Genomic DNA, 22063 nt, shown 5'->3' on the forward strand with positions numbered 1-22063 from the left:
CAAGATAGTATAAATTATTTTATTATATCACGGAACGTATATTTTTATCTTTAAAATATATCCATTATTTTTCATAATAAACACATAAATTTCATAAACATTTTAGTATAATATGAAATTTTACAATTTATATTATACAAAAAATTTTAAAATATTATAAATATATATCATGTCAATATATTTAACTAAAAAGACACCATTCATAACAAGTACTTACATTCAAATAAAAAATAAATAAAAACATGTATCTTGAGTCTAGAAAAACCTCCAACAAAACCTTAATTTTTTTCATAAAAATAATACTCTTTTATATTATGTTATTCCATATGCTTATAAACTTTGTACATTATTCCTTATTAGTATCTCCATATTTATTCTTTAATGAATATCTTAAAAATATATCTAATATATATAATATTGGAAAATCCAAGAGATAAATGGTTTTGAAGAAGGTATGGAGGGTAGAAAATTCTCCAAGAATCATGTAGAATCTCCACGCTCTTGCAAAATCTTCACTCCTATATACCTGCAATGCAATCTAATAAGATCAGTAAAAGAATCTAACTAATAACCATTCAATAAGTAAAATTAAAAATCAAAGTAAAGATATGAAAAAGAAAATACAACATTACCTTCCAAACATTAGGGTGGTTGATTGTGGACTAGTTCCAGGTGCATCCCTAAAAGTGGAACCATCAACAACTCTTAATGCATCAACACCTTTAACCTTATACCTTTTATCAATCACAGAATCAATATCACATCCTCCGTGAAAATGCCACATGGTATTAAGATTTTCCCTACAAAACTTGGCTATGGCCACTTCATCCTTGATATTAGGCAAAGCTGGTCCAATGAAATGCAACCTCCTGCTATCATTGGACTTATCCTTATAGGCAAATTTTTGTATGGAATTTGTTTCACAAATGCCAGCTATTATCTTGACCCCTTGAACACATTTTTGTAAATCTTCCGGATTGGAATAATAGTTATAGCGAACTGAAGGATTGTCTCTAGGATCTCTACTAATTAGACTTAGATTTCCTCTTGATAAGGGGTAAGCTAATTTCTCAAAGATTACCCCACCATACATGTTTGAAGATTTGGAGTCATATGCAGGAACTTGCTGCTGCACAAAGCTACTGGAGAATATGTAGAGCTCAGAATTGTTCAAAATGCCCACTGATTGAATGCTAGAAGTATTGAATGGTTTAGGGGATTGTAGCACTATTGTTGCACGGGGATTATCTTGCACACCTTGTCCAACGAAAGGCAAATGTTTGACCACAGATATATTTAATTTTTTAAGATTGTTGTAGGGGCCTATTCCACTTAAAAGCAAAAGTTGAGGACTTCCCATACTTCCAGCTGACAAAATTACTTCACTATAACGTGATGATTCATTGATTAATACTTGATAAGACTTATTAGTATTGAGTGAGTTTATGAATTCTACACCATGAGCCTTCAACACTCCTGCAACAAGTTTTTAGAACCATCATCAGATCTGAGTCCATTTTAGCAGAAATAAAATCATCAAACCAAAACAATTTGAAGTGAATTGAGAAAACTTTCGAGTTGCTCATATTTTAAATGGCAGCACATTTTATTTAAAGCTTTCCGTTAGTAAAGGAAGAATTTACACCACCAGTACATTTTATTCACTAGGAGCTCATGCTTGAATCCTCATCCTATCATCGTCCATTTTCATGGTTTTAGTAGATTTAATTTTTTTAGATACATCCTAACTGTTTCCTAAAGCACTCCAGTCAGTGGTGGAAAAACTGAATTTTCTTTTGATTTCTAAAATTGATGTGGAAATGTTGACGTAACGTGTACGTTCATTAAACTTTGCAGGCCAGGGTGGGGGTTGCAAAAACTGTAATTGCATGAATTTGACAACCTACATTAGATAATTATCGTTCACATTCAGATTGGCCCACACAACTCTATTGTGGGTTTCAGGAATAATCATCATTTTTAGAAGCTATAATACATTACTTCTAGTTGTTGTCTGTGTCAGCACGCACTAACAGATTTATCATATAGACGGGCCAGAATCAAAGTAAGTTTCAGTAGAAATTCATCACTGGCCTTGTTCCCTACCTTTGTTGTGGGTAGCAATGGAGGCCTTGGTTTCGGTCCTAGCTTAAGAGAAAAGAAAATCAAGAATAGAGATCTAAAGCCTAAAAGCTATTCATTACTTGATATATTATCTAATAAAGTAAGTTATTTATAGCCCACTAGATGAGCAAATGGATTAAACTGGATTTTTGGTTGAAACATAAGAGTAAATTTTTACTTGTAGCAGAAAGTTAAAAGTTCAAAAGGTAAAGCTTAAAAGTATTTTTAAAAGAAATTTTTCGTACTTCACTTTTTGAAAAAATAAAAAACAAACGAAATTGAGGGTGTATAAATAAACTCTGTTGTTCTTATATCTAATGAAGGATATCCAATTATTTATACAAAACAATTAAATTTTATTATCAATATCATAATTTAACATACTAAAAAAATACCTCTCAATGATGTCAATCATTTTCTCTAATCTTAAATAGTGTACAAGAACATGCGTCCAAGAGTAATTGATTCCAAACGTTGGCAAAAAGCAAAGAAAGTACTCAAGATATCATGGCAGGCAATTGAATCCCTCTTGATTCTCAAGCATCTCTTCGCCATTAAAAAAAAAGGGTAAATTAAGACTGATTTGCAATTCAAATGTACACCTTTGTTTAACTACGCACCTGATGATGAGCTGAAGAGAATTCTGGAGGCAGTAGCATTGAGCAGAACAACAATATTATGAGGATTTGCATACTTGAGTAGATCTGCAGCCGTATGTCTCTTGCCATGGTTATCAAAAGTGGAAGCACTGATCTTGGTGCCCTCCACATGATCCATAGTATACCCATTGTAAGGAAGCACTCCCACTTCCAGAAGTGCATCTTTCAGAGCCGTAGACCAGCGAGAAAGGTGATCTGGTTTGAAGGCATTCACTTTTTCCACCCACAGAAACGATTCATTCACCAGTTTCTCATCCCATCCCATGCGTTGAATAAATCCCAAGCTTGCTCTGCTATAAAACCCAGCATTAATGGCAGTTCCGCCTCCCAAAACTCTGGCTCTGGCCAACTTCAGTCCATCCTCGGTTAAAACTTCCTGAGCTATTGAACTGTACTTATCTGGTTCATTCAACGGATTCCCAAAATTATCGCCATTCTCAATCTCAGAGTTTCCGTAAGGAGACCCTCCTCTCTCCAGTACCAAAACTGTATGCTTCTGTGACAGAGTTGCAGCGAGAGGACACCCAGCTGTACCTCCTCCAACGATAATATAATCGTATTTTCTTGCAGCTACTTTCTCTGCGTCTAAGGTTATAAATGGGTATGGAAAGACTGGATTACCTGCATATTTTAACCATAATTTAGCTCCAATTAATCTTATAAATCACAGCTTACTCTATCAACGTAAAGATTTTAACATTGTAAAATGGAAATTCTCATAATAGGTTATGTGATTTTAAATGTTAATTTTATGAATTGTAAAAGTTGTAATTTATAACTAAATATGTATAATCTATAAAGAATTAAAAACTGTAAATCCAAAAATTCTGATAATAATAGACCAGAAAATATGATTGGAACACAATTTAATTCAAAAACAATTGGACCCAGTCCATGGATTGTAAAAATCTAAGGATTGAAATTCCCTAACAAATAGAAACAGTTGTACGAACCAGTAGTTTGTGTTGCTGCTTCCATACTGGATAACAGTTGACAACTGGTCAAGAATAGAAGCCATGGAATGACGAGTAGAAGCTCCATTCTCACTCCAACTTTCGCTTTCTTGAAATTCTCCTGTTTACTCAATCCTTTTATAATGGTGCAGTGCTCCTGGCTTGCATTAAATTTAATAAAACTCAAATATTACTGTCTGTGGACCAACAATTAGGTCGAGAAGAAATTAAAAATTCCTACCTTCAGAGAGAGAATTTAGTTGAAAGAAATTACTTTCAGTATTCTAGAACGTCGACAGATCAACAACTTTTCAAAAGCTGCAAGTCACACTGAACTGCCATTACAGTAGATCCATATTAGCATCCCTGGTTACAAAATACAATTGTTTTTCCCTACCTAAGAGCACTCGTTTCCAATGCTTATATTGTAATGCCTCGAGGACAACACTAACCCTAAAATATCATGGAATTAAAACTTGGTTATTCCAATGACCAGAGCTTAAAACAGCAAATTATGCAAAAGCCACTCTATAATAAGACTACTTACCATATCAAAACTGAAAGCATACCCCGAATTACAGTAATCAGCTTAGTATGAGGAGAGGTTTAAGGAGTAAAGATTTGTTGCAGCCACGAAGATGCTGAACCAAAGTGTTTCTACTGGTCATACTAGAAGATATGGACCATCTGTCTTAAAATCATGGCTTGGTTGTGCCCTGGTTTAGCTAACCGATATTTTGTGGATTTTATCCTCCTTGGGACATAGTTGTGTATGATGAAGCTTTAGTTGAGGCTTGGGTGTCTAAGAGGATTGACCTAGATGTCGTCATGATAGAGGCTTCTCACAAATAGTTGATGTTTGTTTATATTTTGGGAAGATGATCCATCTCTATCAAATCAGTTTTGATATTTTCCCCATCTAATTATTTGTGAGTATTGTAATACACTCATGATTAGTGGTAAAAAGTACACAAAGGCTTCAAACATTAAAGTATACATTTTATGATTAGTGGTAAACAGTACATAGAGGATTCAAATAAGATATGAACAATATATTTATCCTTTTTTATTAATTGGTGGGAGTTGATTTGATACATGTTTGTTAAAAAAAATTATCAATATTTAAATATATTACATTATATTTTAGAATCATTCTATAATTCAAATTCTTATAGCATATAAGGAGTGTCCATCACAAGGAAACACTAAAGACATTGTAAGGAATAATCAAAAAATAAAATATGTAAGATGTTCAAACCTTAGGGTAATATATAAGATAAGGGTAAAGAACAAGATTCACCAAAATATAAGAAAACATGTATTGAAATTACAATCAACAAAAAATGAAATATTAATCTGCTGGCAATTGACACTCGTTCAGTGGATTTTAGTGCATGGATAATGGATTAGGGTTGTCGTTGATAGCAAATCTCCTTGGAAATCCTATCTGGTAGTCGTGGATTTTGATATCCAGAAGAGGATGTGATCTAGTAATCTATCTCCGGTATTTCAGGATAGCAAAGCATTTGTGGTTCAGAAGCGTTGCCGTAATTGTGGTGGTGAGATTTGTGCATGGGATGATAGGGCTGACTTGTAGAAGTCATTTTGACATTATTTGATGGATCCGCATATGTTTTGGTGATCATATCTAAGCCAACACCCAGTTACACTTTACATTGCATATTATGTAAGCTGAGTTGATGAATGTTTTATTTTGTGGTTGTAGATATATGACCGGTGTAGATCTTTTTGGATGATGAAATGAGCAAGTTATAATCGAGAAACCTTTTGGTGAAGTTTCACATGGGGATTCTTGATCTGGTAGCTGATTGAGAAGCAAAACAGAATAGAGTTGCAAAGGTGGTACAGTCAGATGTTATGCACTTAACCTGAACTCATCTAGGCATTGTTTGATACTATTTTCGAGTTCAATAAGCGTAGTTATCATTGTAATTGATTTGTAAGTCAGTGAGACTTCCATATTGTAAATGAACCTTTAGTTCTAAGTAGTGTGCTTGAATGCAACTGCATTCCCCTTATGTAATATTTATGTACTCTTGATCATAGTATATGAATATTGTGGGTTCTAATCCCACTGTGGTTTTTCCCTTTCCAAGTTTCCATGTAAAAATTATGGTGTTATGGTTTTCTAGCTGATTATCTTGTGTTTCTGCATTTTATTTTCCTACATTTTCTTTTGGTTGTCTAAGAATAAGTTTGAAATTTTACTTACTAGTAGAACAGTGATTCACCCCCTGCCCCCCTCAAAGTTTCTTGATTCCAACAATTGATATCAAATCCTAGATCCTCTAAGGAAGCCTAATTGCTTGAGGAAAGTTTTAGGAGATTGAATCAATGGAATCTGGTTTGCAGAGACAGTTGTGTTTGCCATTTAGAGGAATTGATTATGTGTTGCATTGATGTTTTGTCATTGATGTCAACACTAGCTATTTTGGTTGCTTTATCGGCACCCTTTTGGGTCCCAATAAAATGTTTGGTTTCTAGTTGGATTAGATCATGATGATCCGGTATGCTTTGGTATGTTTGTGTTATGGAATTGGCTTATTCATGCTACTCAGATTCAGGTTCAGTAGGTTGGTCTTGTTTTAGTGATCAAATGCTATCCTTCTTGTTGACAAGCTTGGTTTGTTGTTCCGGTGAGGGTTTCACCGAAAGATATTTGTTGAAGATCTTTGATATTATGCATAAGTGGTACTAGTGCGGCTTCTAATGGAGATTTAGGATGTTGATGGTGATCATGTAAAAGACTTGGTTGATTGGGATCATTGCTTTAGCGTGTGTGCACCTAAATTTTGTCCCGGTTTATCTAGGTTATGGACCAGCATAATGTAACGTGTGGATTAGACTTCTCGATGCATTTCCCTAATGTCTTATGGGTTGGATATTATTTGGTTGGTCTCAGGATGACATTTTTTGTAATTATGTAATTGTTTTATTGTCTGGTGGCCGACCTTATTGTTTGTGGTCAAGGGTTTGTATATATATGATGTAAGATCTCATTATAGACCATATAAGAAAGGGATATATGAAAAAGATGAGGATATGTAAGGAGAGAATTATGTAATAATCACTCAAGAAAAGGATTTGGTTGATCATTGGTGATCGAGCTAGGTTTATGTAAGAGGATGTATTCCTCCGGTATTGAGCTTAACCGGAACTGTACTCAGGCATAGGAGATGCTATCTTTGTAGTTCATTTATTGTTCTGGATTGTAGTTTGGATTTCTATGTAATTAGTGAGACTCCTTTTGTGATGAAAAGTGTTCTCTAGGTTGTTGGCCTTCCTACAAGTACAGGCCCCTCAATTGTGTTAGACATAATGTACCACTAAGAGGAGGGTGAATCAGTGGTTCTCAAAATTTTCCCTTGAACTAACCTTATGAAAGTAAACTGATTAATAGATTTAGATGAATGCAGACTTACCAGTTAGTGAGGAGACTAGATACAAATGCATTCACACAAAGAGACATCACATAACACCAATATGTATGAGGAAAACCCAAGATTCAAAAAACTTTGGTGAGCAATGTTGCTGGAGTCTACTACTCCAATCCACCCTCATAATGAATCTTTATTACAATGTTTAGGGCACCAACCAAAGGAGATAGATCCCCTGACTTGTTTATGGGATACAACCCAAAGGAGTTACAACCCCTAATTTACGACACCAACCCGAGGAGCACCAACCCCTAACTGATTTATGGGCTACAACCCAAAGGAGCTACAACCCCTACACTGAGCTACAACTCAATGATCTCAATGATAAATTCAAATAAAAAATTAGTCATACTGTTACAAGTGAATCTTGTAACCATTTCATATACCTGATTCTGTCGGTGAGATACCTTCTCTGCTACACCGGTTCACTCTTCTATTTCTCTCATCTGTTGTTGCATTGCCAGTAAAATCTACTAGTTCACCTCTACTCTTTTTCTACTCTGTTGGATCTCCTCCTCACTATTCTTCTCTTCAATCCTCTCAACTATCTTCCAGCTGGTACAAGAACCTATCGGTTATCCCCTTGGATGCGCTCTAGCCTCTATACCAGTTATTCAAACCATGTCGGTTAACCCTCTGTTAAACCCTATCACCGGTTTAACCTTCACTCCCTCAGTCGCTATCCTCTTCTGCTATTTTCACTTTGATTGATCTAACTCTCTCATGTAGCACTCAATCACTTCGCAGCAACTCACTCTTCTCTCATCCAGTGGAACTTAACAATATCTTTGGCTTCCTTATTTATAACCTGGTTTTCTTGCCAAAAGACAATTCAAATCACAGGCGGTTAGGGTTTCCTCATCAACCTCGAGGAAAACCAAATCCACTCAAATCTTATCTGATCTGATCAGCCAGACAACTGTTTGTTCATCACTGCCATTGTCGTGCCTTCTTGATCATGCCTTCTATCTTTGGCAATCTGCGTTTTACCCTATAAGCTAATTTCTTGGTCAATCACCAAGATTGGTCTTGCAGTTTCCTTCATCTGCCTTGATCTCCTCAATCACTCTAATTTGGCCCTCAATTGTCCTCCATACCTCGAACTGCAAACCTCTACAATGGCTCTGCAACACATCCCATGATTTATGGAATCTACCATTAATATCAACCAGCTCTGCAACTACCTCGTCGGTGCACACTCCATCTACCGCAACATGCAATTTTGCCACCTTGACACCACGTGGCATCCATGTTGACCAACTGCCAGCTTGGATTGGTGTATTGGTTCAGATAGGATCACTAACCAAACACTCAGCTGGATCTTCTTTTCTACCGGCTTGCTAACCCTGTCAGTATCTTACACTTTACTGGTAAACTCCTCATGTCTTCTCTTTATTGAACTATCAATGGAACTCCTTAACTAGTCACCAAACATGTCTTATCCAAATTATTCTCATTCTCATCAGGTAGAGTCACATCTCTTAGCCTCTTCGCTTCCTTACTAGTTATCATGCTTACCGGTAGCCATCCTGATGACATCATATCATCAACCTTCAGTGGTTTCCATCTAAGGCATCTACACGTCAGTTTCATTCTCTATTTTTAGCTGCTCCACTTTGCCTTCTTCATCATCAGACTGAATATCATCTCAATCACTTTTTCATGATGACAAACCCATCACTCTTCATCTGCACCAGCATCCTAACATGTCTTCTCTGTCAGTTCAATGCATAACCTTGATTTAATGCACTCAAGTCATTCCTTTGTTTCACTGATAGATCTTGTGTGAGCCTTCAAACACTTACCTTTACCTCTTCTTCCTTATCTCTCAGAACTATAATGCACATTATGCATAATAGGAGATAAGCTTCACTTACCGATGATAGTGGATCCTTGTCATCTATATCCTACAATGTACTTATGTGGCTTCCCTGTTTGTGCAACATGTCTTCAAATGGGCACATGTGATACAGTGTGAGCACATTCACTATCAGTCATCACTACACATGGTGACTACATCTCTATCCAGTGGGAGTCTTGTTGTTCTGCAACCACACAACATACCCATGACCTGTACATCCTTCTCCTTTGGTGTTGAGTTGATTTAGGTAACATTCTACCTCTTTATCACAAACAACCTCCAAGAAACCTGCTCATTATCAACACTTCACTTATCAATTGACATCCTTTCCTTACTGGTGTTAGACTATACTAGTAACCTATCCATTTTATCCATACATAATTCAAACACTAACTTGTGTACCGATGACTCCAGTGGTCATTCATCTAAATGACATTCTCTTCCTTACCAGTGTTCTGCAACACAAGGTGATATCAAAGATATCTCATCCTATACTCCTGCATGATAGTGTTGCACAAACATCTCTTCTATGAGTAGTCATCCCATACCGATTGGCATCAATGACAACACAATACCAACAAATTATATTTCACATACTTACTGCAGAAGTATTATTTGACTGTGGGTAGGCTTCCCACCTTGGTTTTCCCCTTATCGGGTTTTCCACGCACAAATCTTGGTTTCATGTGGATGGTATTTATTCTCTGATTGTTTTTTGTGCTTAATTGGTTTATCTTCTATTTCGATAATTGGTTTATGCATTTTGGTATTGGTATTTTCGGTTTCAGTATTAAAGTTTTAATTGCCAACTAATTCACCCCCCTCTTAGTTGTCTTCCAGTTATTTGAACTGTCTAACAATTGGTATCAGAGCCCTGGTCCTCTCTGTAGAAGCTTAACCACTTGAGGAAGATCCTATGGCGACTAATAGTTCAATTTCATTTGGTTCATCTGTTGCTATCGTTTGGAGAGAAATTCCTAGGCTTGATGAAACAAATTACAAAGTATGGAAGATTCGGATGGAGACTCACATGAGATGTCTCATTAAGGAAATTTGGAAAATCACACAAAAATAATATTACACCCTATAATCCAGCACCCAGCAATCCTCCTCTGACAAACCTGTATAAGGAGCTTGAGAATGATTGTAGAGCTAGAGAATCCCTCTTGTGTGCACTTTCTGATGAGAAAATAATGGGATTAACTGAAAAATCAACTACAAGTTCTATATGGGACAAGTTGGAGACTCTTAATGAATGTGACCCTACTATTAAGATTGCTAAACTTGATGGTTACCAAGTGAGATTTGAAAACTTGAAGATGGAAGAAGATGAAAGGATTAGTGCATTCATGTAAAGGGTAAATGACATTGTTATGGGAATTCAATGTTGTTGTTGATCTCTGAGAGAAGATGAAATAGTTTCTAAAGTTCTGAGAGCTTTTCCACCAGCTTATAAGATGAAGGCTATAGCAACTAATGAGCTGATAACAATGGCTAATACTTTTGTCAATAGAGATAACTTGGTTGGGAAATTATCTGCTTTTGAACTTGAAGAATTTGGACCTTCTAGAGTTGTGGTCTGAACCCATTTTTCATGCATCTACATCATCAACCGGCAAGAAAGATTGGAGAGATTTGTATGAAAAGGAATTGGATGATATGAAGAGAGAAGATTAAGAATTAGAGCAACTTGAAGCCCTATTTTCTAGAAGAGTACCTAAAGGACCGGTAGGAAGTAAGTATGAAGGAAAAACACCTTTTAAATATTTTGCATGTAACAAGATAGGTCATTTTGCTTCCAGATGTCCCAAAAGGAATTCAAGATTTGAAGAGAGATAGAAGATCTTTTAAGCCTAACCCTGAATATCAAAAAAAGTATAAGTATGGGAAAAATAGATATAAATAATGCTACATAGAAGATGAGGAAGGTGTGACTGATTCTAATGATGAACTCGCAAAAGACTGCTAGTGGTTCCGACAATGGAAAGGAATAGGTGTTCCTAGCTATCAAGGAAGATGTTCCAGCAATGGAAGAGAATGTATCGGAAGAGAAGGCACTTGCTACTATAATTGAAGATAAGGATGAATGGGTAATTGACAGTGGATGTTCACATCATATGATTGGAGATGAAAGAAAGTTTCTATCTTTGCAAGAATTTGATAGCAGTTTGGTTAGAATTGGAGATTGCAAAGCATATACGATCAAATGAAAAGGAACTATATCATTGGATAGTAAGAAAAATAATGATAATGTTTACTAAGTTGAAGGTTTGAAGCATAATCTTTTGAGTGTAGGAGAATTGGTGGATAAGGGATTTCAATTACAATTCAAGGATGGAAAATACAAAATCATTAATAGACCTGGATTGGAGATTGCAACTAGTACTCAGACAAAAGGTAATATATTTCATTTTAATTCCGGTGAGAAAACATGTTTGATTGCACAAATTGATGAGAGTTGGCTATGGCATAAAAAGCTATGTCATGTGAATTTTGGTTGCATTGTAAAGATCAGTTCAACTAAGGTAGTTAGAGATATACCTAATATTGTGAAGCTCTATAATCTGGTATGTAAAGAATGTGAAATGGGAAAACAGGTCAAAACCTCTTTTAAAAGTATACAAGATAAATCTAATGATTTTCTTGATCTTATTCTACTAATTTGTGTGGCCCCACTAGAGTTAAAAGTTCTCAAGGTGATAGATATTTTTTATGTTAATCATTGATAATTATTCTAGAATGATGTGGGTTACTTTTCTAAGGGAGAAATTTGAGACTTTTGAAAAGTTTAAAATCTTTAAAGATAAAGTTGAGAATGAGACAAGATTAAATATTAAGTGTTCAAGGTCAGATCATGGTGGAGAATTCACTTCCGGTGAGTTTAATAACTTTTATGAGAAGCATGGAATAAGGAGACAATTTTCTGCTCCTCGGACACCTCAGTAGAATGGAGTTGTGGAAAGGAAGAACATAACTATCTTGGATGTTTCTTGAACAATGATGATGGAAATTACTCTACCTCATATCTACTGGAGAGAAGCACTAAGAACAATAGTCTATACATTCAATAGAGTACATATCCAAGCAAAAACTGGTAAGATGCCATATGAATTATGATTGGGCAATACACCTACAATTAAGTATTTCATAATCTTTGGTAGTAAATGTTATATCAGGAGAGATGATATCATTGGTAAATTCGATCCTAGATGTGATGAATGAATATTTCTTGGTTATTCAAATGAAAGGAAAGAATACAGATGTTATAACAAGAGATTGTAGAGAATTATGGAGAGTTCTAATGTCAAGGTGGATTAGCTGAATAGAAGTCAAATCAGAGTTTATGAGAAAGAACCAACATTGGAAATGATCATATCTGAACCGATAGCACCTTTACCAGAACAAAATATTGAGCCAGCTACTCCGGCAATATCAGAAAATTCAACAGTAACTAAAGAAAAGGAAAGAGGTACAGAGAATCAGAAGACTCCTAGGTATGTGAGGCTGAAATATTCAGAAGATCGGATTATTGGGGATAAGAACAATGGAGAAATGAAAAGAAGGATATTGGTAGGTAATGAGGTATGTTTAATTTCTCAAGTTGAACTAATATTAGTAATTGAAGCATGTAAAGATGAATGTTGGATGAAAGCTATGGAAGAAGAATTAGATCAGATAGAGAAGAATAACACGTGGACGTTAGTTCCCCGGCCTAAAAATAAGAATGTTATTGGAACTAAATGGGTTTTAAGGAACAAATGGAATAAAGATGGACAAGTTGTAAGGAATAAATCTAGTTTGTTTTGTAAAGGATATTCTCAAAAGGAAGGAATTGATTATTGTGAAACTTTTGCACCGGTAGCTAGGATTGAAGCTGTAAGATTATTTCTTTCTTATGTTGCACATAAAATCTGCAAGGTTTATTAGATGGATGTTAAGTGTTCCTTTTGTGAATGGGGATCTTGATGAGGAAATTTCTATTGAGCAACCTAGTGGTTTTTCACTTTCAGATGATAAAAATATGTATTGTGGGTTAAGGAAAGTTTTATATGGATTGAAACAAGCACCTAGAGCCTAGTATGCAAGGTCAGATAAATATCTTTTGAAGCTTGGTTTTACTAAAGGTAATTCTGACAATAATCTATATTATAAATACATTGATGATGATTATATACTGATTATTGAGGTCTTTGTTGATGACATCATTTTTGGTGGTGAAGACAAGTTGTGTACATGGAATTTTCTAAAAATATGGAGAAAGAATTTGAAATGTCTATGATTGGGGAAATAAAAATTTTCTTAGGTTTGCAGATTACTCAGATTGATAAAGGTATTTTCATCTATCAAACTAAGCATTCTAGGGAATTGTTGAATAAATTTGGTATGGAAGACTCTAAACTGGTAAGTACTCCTATGGTTACTAGTGAGAAATTTTCAAGGAAATATGTATCTGCATTGGTAAATCCTACAAGATACAAGTCTATGATTGGAGGTCTACTATACTTATCTTGGACTAGGCCTGATATAATGAATGTTGTTTGCATTGCATCAAGATATCAAAGTGAACCTAGAGAGAATCATGAGAGTGTTGTGAAAAGAATTTTTAGATACTTACAAGCTACATTTGAATATGGTTTGTGGTACCCTAAGGATGATGACTTTACTTTATGTGCATATACAGGTGCAGATTGGGTAGGTGATGTTGATGATTGGAAAAGCACTTCAGGTGGAGCTTTCTTTCTTGGGAAGAAGTTGGTTTCATGGATCAACAAGAAACAGTCATGTACTTCATTACCTATTGCTGAAGTTGAGTATGTTTTTGTTGCCACTAATTGTACATAGGTTCTATGGATGAAGCAAATGTTGAATGACATTAAAGTGCATTGCATTGGACTGGTAGTTATCCACTATGATAACTCTGTAGCTATAGACATATCAAAGAATCCTGTATTTCACCCTAAGAAAAAGAACATATCTATCAAGTATAACTTTTTGAAGTAGAAGGTGGAATAAAATAAAGTTAGACTGGTTTATATGAACACTAAAGAGAATATTGTAGATATTTTCACTAAACCTTTGCCTAAAGAATCATTTGAGTACCTCGGAGATAGATTGGAAACTTGATTGATGCTTCTTGGCATCAATCTGATATGCATTATCAGAGATATCATTCATTCTAGACTGATGTGGGGATGCTACTGCTCAGGGAGAATAGTTAGCCTTGTGATTCAATTTTTTTTATGTTTGCTTTGATATTTATGCCAGATATTTGGCATTGGTGTCAAAAGGAGAGAGATATTCATCTGAACAATTTAAAGGATATATACATTAGGGAGAGTAATTTAAGTACTTCATTGCTATATTCTTTTGTGGGATATTTGGTTGGCATTTCTTGGCACTTAGATGTTTTTCACATCTAGTGTTGCCATCAATACCAAAGGGGGATATTGTTAGCCATTTAGAGGAATTGATTATGTGTTGCATTGATTTTTTGTTATTGATGTCAACACTAGCTGTTTTGGTTACTTTATCGGCACCCTTTTGGTCCTGGTAGGATGTTTGGTTTCTAGTTGGATTAGATCATGATGATCCAGTATGCTCTGGTATGTTTGGGATATGGAATTGGATTATTCATGCTACTCAAATTTATGTTCATTCAGTTGGTCTTGTTTTAGTGATCGGATGCTATTCTTCTTGCTGACAAGCTTGTTTGGTTATTCTAGTGAGGGTTTCTCTGGCAGAGCTTTGTTGAAGATATTTGATATTATGCATAAGTGGTGTTGGTGCAGCTTCTAGTGGAGATTCAGGATGTTAATGGTGATCATGTTCGAGACTTGGTTGATTGGGATCATTGCTTTAACATGTGTTGACCTAAATTGGGCCCTGGTTTATCTAGGTTATGGACCAACATAATGTAACGTGTGGAATAGACTTCTCGATGCATTTCTGGGATGTCTTATGGGTTAGATATTATTTGTTTGGTCTCAGGCCAACATGTTTTGTAATTATGTAATTATTTTATTGTTTGTGGTAGAGGGTTTGTATATATATGATGTAATATCTCATTGTAGACTATGTAGGAAAGGGATATAGGAAAGTGATATGGATATATAAGGAGAGAATAATGTAATAATCATTGAGGTAGAGGATTTGTTTGGTAATTTGTGATCGAGTTGGGTTTATGTAAGAGGATTTAGTCCTATGGTATTCAACATAATTGGAACTATACTCAGGCATAGGAGATGATATCTTTGTAGTTCATTTATTCTTCTGGATTGTAGTCTGGATTTCTATGTAGTCAGTGAGACTCCTTTTGTGATGAGCAGTGTGATATAAGCTATTGGCCTTCTTGCAAGTGCAGGCCCCTCAATTGTATTTCACATACTTAGTGTAGAAGTATTATCTAACTATGGGTAGGCTTCCTACTATGGTTTTTCCTTTTACCGGGTTTTCCACATACAAATCTTGGTGTCATGTGGATGGTATTTATTCTCTTATTGTTGTTTATGATTAATTGGTTTATGCATTCTAGTATTGATCTTTTGGGTTTTGGTATTAGAGTTCTTAATTGCTTAAGGTTTCAGTAATCTGAGACAACAGATTCACCCACCCCCCACCCTCTCTATTTTCTTCTAGTTATTTGAACTATCTAACAAGTTGTGTGGTACTTGAGGATCTTGATGTAGCAAGATATGAGATAATTTCCTTAAAGAGAAACTTGAATGCAGCTGAAGAATTCATTATGTTGGCAATTTGATGGAATTGATTGTGATGTTTTGCAATCGATGCCAACACTAGTTGTTTTGGCTATTTACTGGTATTTGGTTGATCCCAGTAGAATGATTGGTTTTTGGTTGTTAAGATCATCTTGATCTGGTATAGTCTGGTATGCTTTGTCTTATGGAATTAGTTTAGATCTACTATTCATGCTATTCAGATATAAGTTTAGTTAGTTTGTATTGATTTGGTGATCGAATGCTATCTTATATGCCGGTAAGCCTAACTTATTGATTTGGTAAGGGTTTTACCAGTAGAGCTTTGTTTAATATATTTTGATATTATGCATAAGTGGTGTTGGTGAGGCTGCTATAAGGGATTCAAGATTCTAATGGTGATTGTGTTCATGCCTTGATTGATTGGAATCATTGCTTTAGCATAAGTGGACCTAAATTGGGTTTGGTTCTATCTAGGTTATGGAATGGCTTAATAAGACGTGTTGTTGGAACTCCTCAATGTGCTTCCAGGATGATTTATGGGTTCGGTGACATTTTTTTGGCCTCAGGCTGACATGTTTTATAATAATGTAATAGGTTTATTGTTTGGGTGGCCGACCTAATTGTTTAAGGTCTAGGGTTTGTATATATATGTGTATGATCTTATTTTAAATCAAGGTATGCAAGCAAATAAAGTAATAATCATTAATGCAGAGGATTTAGTCGATCATAGGTGATTGAGTTGGGTTTATGCAAGAGGTTTAAAACCTTCAATATTGAGCTTAACTGGAATTGTACTCAACATAGGAGATGTTATTATTGTATTTTATTCTTTCTTCTCAATTGTAGTTTGGATTTCTTATGTAGTCAATGAGGTTTATTTTGTGATGAGAAGTGTGCTCTAGGTTGTTGGCCTTATTTCAACTTTAGGCTCCTCAATTTATAATCACATACTTACTACAGAAGTATTATCTAATTGGGGGTAGGCTTCCCACCGTGGTTTTTCCCTTTACCAGGATTTCCACATGCAAATCTTGGTGTGATGTGGATGGTAACTATTCTCTAATTATTGCTTATGCTTAATTAGTATATATGTTATTCCATTAATTGGTTTATGCATTCTTGTATTGATCTTATGTGTTCCGATAATAAAGGTTTAAATATTTAAGGTTTCAGTAATCTGGTGGCAATTGATTCAGCCCCCACCCCCTCTCAGTTGTCTTCTAGTTATTTGAACTATCTAACAATTGGTATCAGAGCTCTGATCCTCTCTACAAAAGCTTAACCATTCGAGGAAGATACTATGGCATCTACCAATTCAAGTTCTTCTAGTTCATTTGCAACTATCTTCCGGAGAGAAATTCCTAGGCTTGATGGAACAAATTACAAAGTATGGAAGATTCAGATGGAGACTCATCTGAGATTTCTTGGTAAAGAAATTTGGGAGATCATTGAGAATGGGATTACTCCTTCTAATCTAGCATCTGACATTCCTCTTCTGACAAACTTGGATAAGGAGCTTGAGAAATATTGTAGAGCTAGAGAATCCCTCTTATGTGCACTTTCTGATCATCAAATAATGGGATTGACTGACAAATCAACAAAAAAGGCTATATGGGACAAGTTGGAGACTCTAAATGAAGGTGACCCTACTGTTAAGATTGCTAAACTTGATGGTTACCAGGTGAGATATGAAAATTTGAAGGTGAAAGAAGATGAAAGGATTACTACATTTATGGAAAGGGTAAATGAAATTATCATAGGAATTCAATATTGTGGTGGATCTTTGAGTGAAGATGAAATAGTTTCTCTAGTTTTGAGAGCTTTACCACCGACTTATAAGATGAAGGCTATTGCAATTAATGAATTAAGACCAATGGAAAATGCTTCTATCAATAGGGATACATTGGTTGGTAAATTATCTTCTTTTGAGCTTGAAGAATTTGGACCTTCTGGAGCTGTGAAGTCTAAACCTCGTTTTCATGCATTTACATCATCAACCAACAAGCAAGATTAGAAAGATTTGTATGCAAAGGAATTGGAAGATATGAAGAGGAAAGATGAAGAATTTGAGAAATTTGAAGCCCTGTTTTCTAGAAGAGTACCTAAAGGACCGGTAGGAAGCAAGTATTTAGGAAAATCACCCTTTACATGTTTTGCATGTAATAAGATGAGTCATTTTTCATCTAGATGTTCTGAAAGAAATTCAAGATTTGGACAAAGAGATAGAAGATCTTTTAAGTCTAACTTTGAATATCAGAACAAGCATAAGTACAAGAGAAATAGAGACAAATCATGTTACTTTGCTGATGAGGAACGTGTAACTGATTTTGATGATGAACCGGCACAAGACTCTTCTAGTGGTTCTGGCAATGGAAAGGAATGGGTGTTCTTGGCTATCAAGGAAGATAATCCAGTAATGGAAGGAAATGTACCTAAAGAAAAGGCACTTGCTGTTAAAATTAAAGATAAGGATGAATGAATAATTGACAGTGGATGTTCACATCATATGATTGGAGATAAAAGGATGTTTCTATCTTTTCAATAATTTGATGGTGATCTAGTTAGATTTGGAGATGACAAAGCATGCATGGTAAAAGGAAGAGGAACTATATCAATATATGGTAAGCACAATACTAATAAAGTTTAATATGTTGAAATTTTAAGACATAATCTTTTGTGTGTAGGATAATTGGTGGATAAGGGATTTCAATTACAATTCAAGGATGGAAAATGCAAGATCATTAATAGATCTAGATTGGAGATTGCTACCAGTACTCAAATAAAAGGTAATATATTTTATTTTAATTCTAGTAAGAAGGCATGTTTGATTGCACAAATTGATGAGAGTTGGCTTTGGCATAAAAGGCTATGTCATGTGAATTTTGATTGCATGGTAAAGATCAGTTCAACTAAGGAAGTTAGAGATATACCTAAGATTGTCAAACCCTATATTCTAATATGTAAGGAATGTCAAATGGGAAAATAGGTTAGAACCTCTTTTAACAGTACACAAGACAAATCTAATGATGTTATTGATCTTCTATATACTGATATGTGTGATCCTACTAGAATCAAAAGTTTTCATGGTGATAAATATTTTATGCTAATCATTGATGATTATTCTAGAATGACGTGGGTTACTTTTCTAAGGGAGATATCTGAGGCTTTTGAAAAGTTTAAAATATTTAAAGCTAAGGTTGAAATTGAGACAGGATTGAAGATTAAGTGCTTAAGGTCAAATCATGGTGGAGAATTCACGTCCGGTGAGTTTAATAACTTTTGTGAGAAGCATGGCATAAGGAGACAATTTTCTGCTCCCCAAACACCTCAGCAAAATTGAGTTGTGGAAAGATAGAACAAAACTATTGTTGTCCTCATTTTTGTTTTCAAAAATGGAGGACCATTATATGAAATTTTGTCAAAAAATGAAAATTTTACTCTATGGCACGCTTCTTGAGGCAAATTTTTACCTAATCCTTGGACTACTTAATCCTTAGTCCATCCTTGAACCATGTTTCAAATTTCGTTGCATTCTGGGTTCATTTTCTATGTCTTTCCTTCAATTTTGAGTTTTTTCTCCTTGAGTGCAGGTGAGAAATTTTCCTTGAATTGCAAGTTTTAATGTTTTTCTTTGTTTTAGTCTTTGTAGGGAAATTTTTGGCTAATTACAAGTGCACTTTATTGAAAAAAGAACTTGTAACTAACTTTTTATTTCCCCCTTGATGTTTTTTGGCTTTCTAAGTTTCAATAAGGATTTTTTGGATAAGTTACAAGTTAATTTTAAATTGCATATTTATAAATAACTTGTAATTCTTTTCTAAAACCCCTATTTTAATGTCTTTTTCTTGTGATAGGGAATTTAAACCCCTATTACATGTGTTATGTTATTAAAACTTGTTGTAGGTATTTCATTTTCCCTTTACCAATAATTTGTAACTTGCACATCTCTCTCCAAAACCCAATTTTGCTTAGAAATGAAATAAAGTGACAATTTTAAACTTGCTATTGTGCCCCAAAAACCCAATTTTCTTCATAAAGTGTAAATTGGGGAATTTTAAACATGTAATTGCATTTCCAAAACCCAATTTTTCCTTGTTGAGAGAAAATTAACATTTTAAACTTGCAATATGGGAATTAAAACCCAATTTTCTCTATTGCATGTAAAATGAAACTTGTATTTCTTTCCCAAAAAAGCAATTTTCCTCTCCTCAGACAATTTTGTCACAAATTATTTCCAATTTCTATGGACAAATTCATGGATCAAAGAGGCATTTTTGTTGCAAATCGATTTGTGTGAGCTATGGGACACGTTGCTGCTGATTTGGTGAATGATTCAACCCTTATTTTCTGCTAAACCATTTTCCACATGATTCCTAAGACCCACATTTTGGTGGATCCAAACTTCCCAAAGTTGTAATCTCATAAGTCATTTTTCCTTTCCATGCTAAGGCATTGGGGTTTGATGGAGGATTGACCACTTCTTATTCCTCTAATTTTGCATTTGTTGCCACATTTTGTTGCCCAAGGCATTTTGCTAAAATGTGGCAAGGGTTTAGAATGTGGTTTATTCTCTATTTAAGAGCTTTTCCTCCTTTCAAAGATTGATTAGCTTTTTGAAGAGGCATTTTTAGTTTGAAGCAAGGTATGATTTCTTTCCTTTCTTTGTTTCATTTTCTTGTTTTCTTGTCTTCTTGTTTTTCCTTTTTAGTTGTAAATTTGTGTATATGTTTATTTTGCCCCAAAAATCAGTTTTGTGAGAGATATTTTCCCCTTTGTAAAGCAATTTTTGAATTGCATTGTTCTTCCCCATTTTCCCTCTTTACTTGTATTTGGTATTTTAAATCTTGATTACAAGTTGGATGAAAATCATTGTTCTTCCCTTATGGTTACAAGAATTTAACCATCTTTTATCAAAATTCCAAGTTGTAAAGATGAAAAATACCCATCCTTCTAAAATCAGGTTTTTAGAACTAGATTGCATGTCCAAAGTTCTTCCCATTTTCTTGGAAATGACATTCCCAAAATATACCCCTTTTTATCCATCCATATCACCTATATCCATACTTTCCATTCACATCATTTCTCACAAGTCAAATTCTCATTTTTCACTCATTTCTCCATTTTCCGTTTTACAAGAATACCTGCATTTGGGTTTTAAAAATCTGATTGCATGTGCACTCTTCACAACTTGTATACTTGTTAAATTTTCCCCAAGATCTGAAATTGGCCAAAGTCAAATTTCCACTATTCCCATTTATTTCCCATCTTTCTCTCACAAAATTGTGAAGTGCAAGTGTTGGAGTTCTTCACATTTGAAGAAGAAAAAACGTTAGTTACAACTGATTATGATGTTGCATTAACAATTTTAAGTCTTCATCATAGTATACTAGGTTGTCCTTCAATGTCAGATTTACCATCCTCTCCTATTCCAAAGAAGATGAAGTATAAACATGAAAATTATCAAAATAAATTTTCACCTTCACAAGTTTCCTCTCCTTTGGATCGCATAAAAGATACAAAGATAGGGCATGTGGAAATGTCAGAATTTTTTAAGAGAGTGGAGGATCTGCAGGATAGTAATATGCAGTGGTTGTTGGATAGCCACATCCATCACACATCCTCTTTTCTAGTGGCTACCCTAGAACCTGAATTTGTTCTCGCTTGCACCCATTTCTTTAACAAAGAGACAAGAACCATTAAAAATGATGATGGTGAAGCAATAATCCACCTTGATGTAGATATAATTGAGAAAGTCTTCAGAATACCACCAACACCTAATTATATAGAAATTTCAAAGGATAGTGTAGCCGAGTACTATGTCAAGAGGGAAAGGGAATGCAAACATTATATTAACAGGTGGATTCATGAGCCACGAGTTGCCTTCTCAAGGTGGGATAAGTTGTACCATTGTGACTTTAAGTGGTAAATTGGAGACATCATAACTCTCCTCAGCAAGATGATGGGTCTTGAACACTCCAATGTTTTTGAACCCTAGATGTATCAGTTTACCATGTTCATAACGCAATCCCATCATATATCACAGGGAGAGATTATCGATTATTCTTTATGTGAGCAACTTGGAGCAATCCCTACCACCATGAATTTCTACAAGAATTCATACTTAGTGTATTTGGTAACGTCACTCAAACATTTCTCTGGTCTTTCTACCAAGGGTGACCACTTGCTTATACCTATATGGGAATATTATGATTAGCTACCTTTGAGACCTAGTAGATTGTATTTTAGAAGAGTTCAAGATGCATTCTTTGGCTACTTCATGTGCTAGTTTGAC

General features: G+C 34.9%; 2 protein-coding genes across 2 annotated transcripts in view; both read right to left on the reverse strand.

Annotated features, from left to right (window-relative positions):
- Positions 1 to 346: 346 nt before the first annotated feature.
- On the reverse strand, positions 347 to 1462 carry LOC131056372 (protein HOTHEAD). The gene is made up of 2 exons (XM_057990732.2): positions 633 to 1462; positions 347 to 526 (listed from the first exon to the last, which is right to left on the reverse strand). Exons 1-2 carry the CDS (start codon positions 1358 to 1360, stop codon positions 481 to 483), a joined length of 774 nt encoding a protein of 257 aa, XP_057846715.2. The 5' UTR covers positions 1361 to 1462; the 3' UTR covers positions 347 to 480.
- A 1274-nt stretch (positions 1463 to 2736) lies between these two features.
- Positions 2737 to 22063, reverse strand: part of LOC131856562 (protein HOTHEAD-like) — a 70268-nt gene continuing 50941 nt past the window's right edge. Inside the window, exon 2 of the mRNA XM_059208402.1 lies at positions 2737 to 3404. Within this exon, the coding sequence (XP_059064385.1) occupies positions 2737 to 3404 (668 nt within the window). The remainder of the gene's footprint in view (positions 3405 to 22063) is intronic.

The sequence above is a fragment of the Cryptomeria japonica genome, chromosome 7, assembly GCF_030272615.1.
Source record: "Cryptomeria japonica chromosome 7, Sugi_1.0, whole genome shotgun sequence".
NCBI classification, from domain to species: domain Eukaryota; kingdom Viridiplantae; phylum Streptophyta; class Pinopsida; order Cupressales; family Cupressaceae; genus Cryptomeria; species Cryptomeria japonica.

What these genes read in the sequence shown, in the direction of transcription:
- LOC131056372 (XM_057990732.2), bottom strand. Translation starts at nt 1,360, where the DNA reads ATGGGAAGTCCTCAACTTTTGCTTTTAAGTGGAATAGGCCCCTACAAC. An exon ending in ACCACCCTAATGTTTGGAAG is followed by an intron (nt 527 to 632) that starts GTAATGTTGTAT and finishes ATTGCATTGCAG; the next exon opens with GTATATAGGAGTGAAGATTT.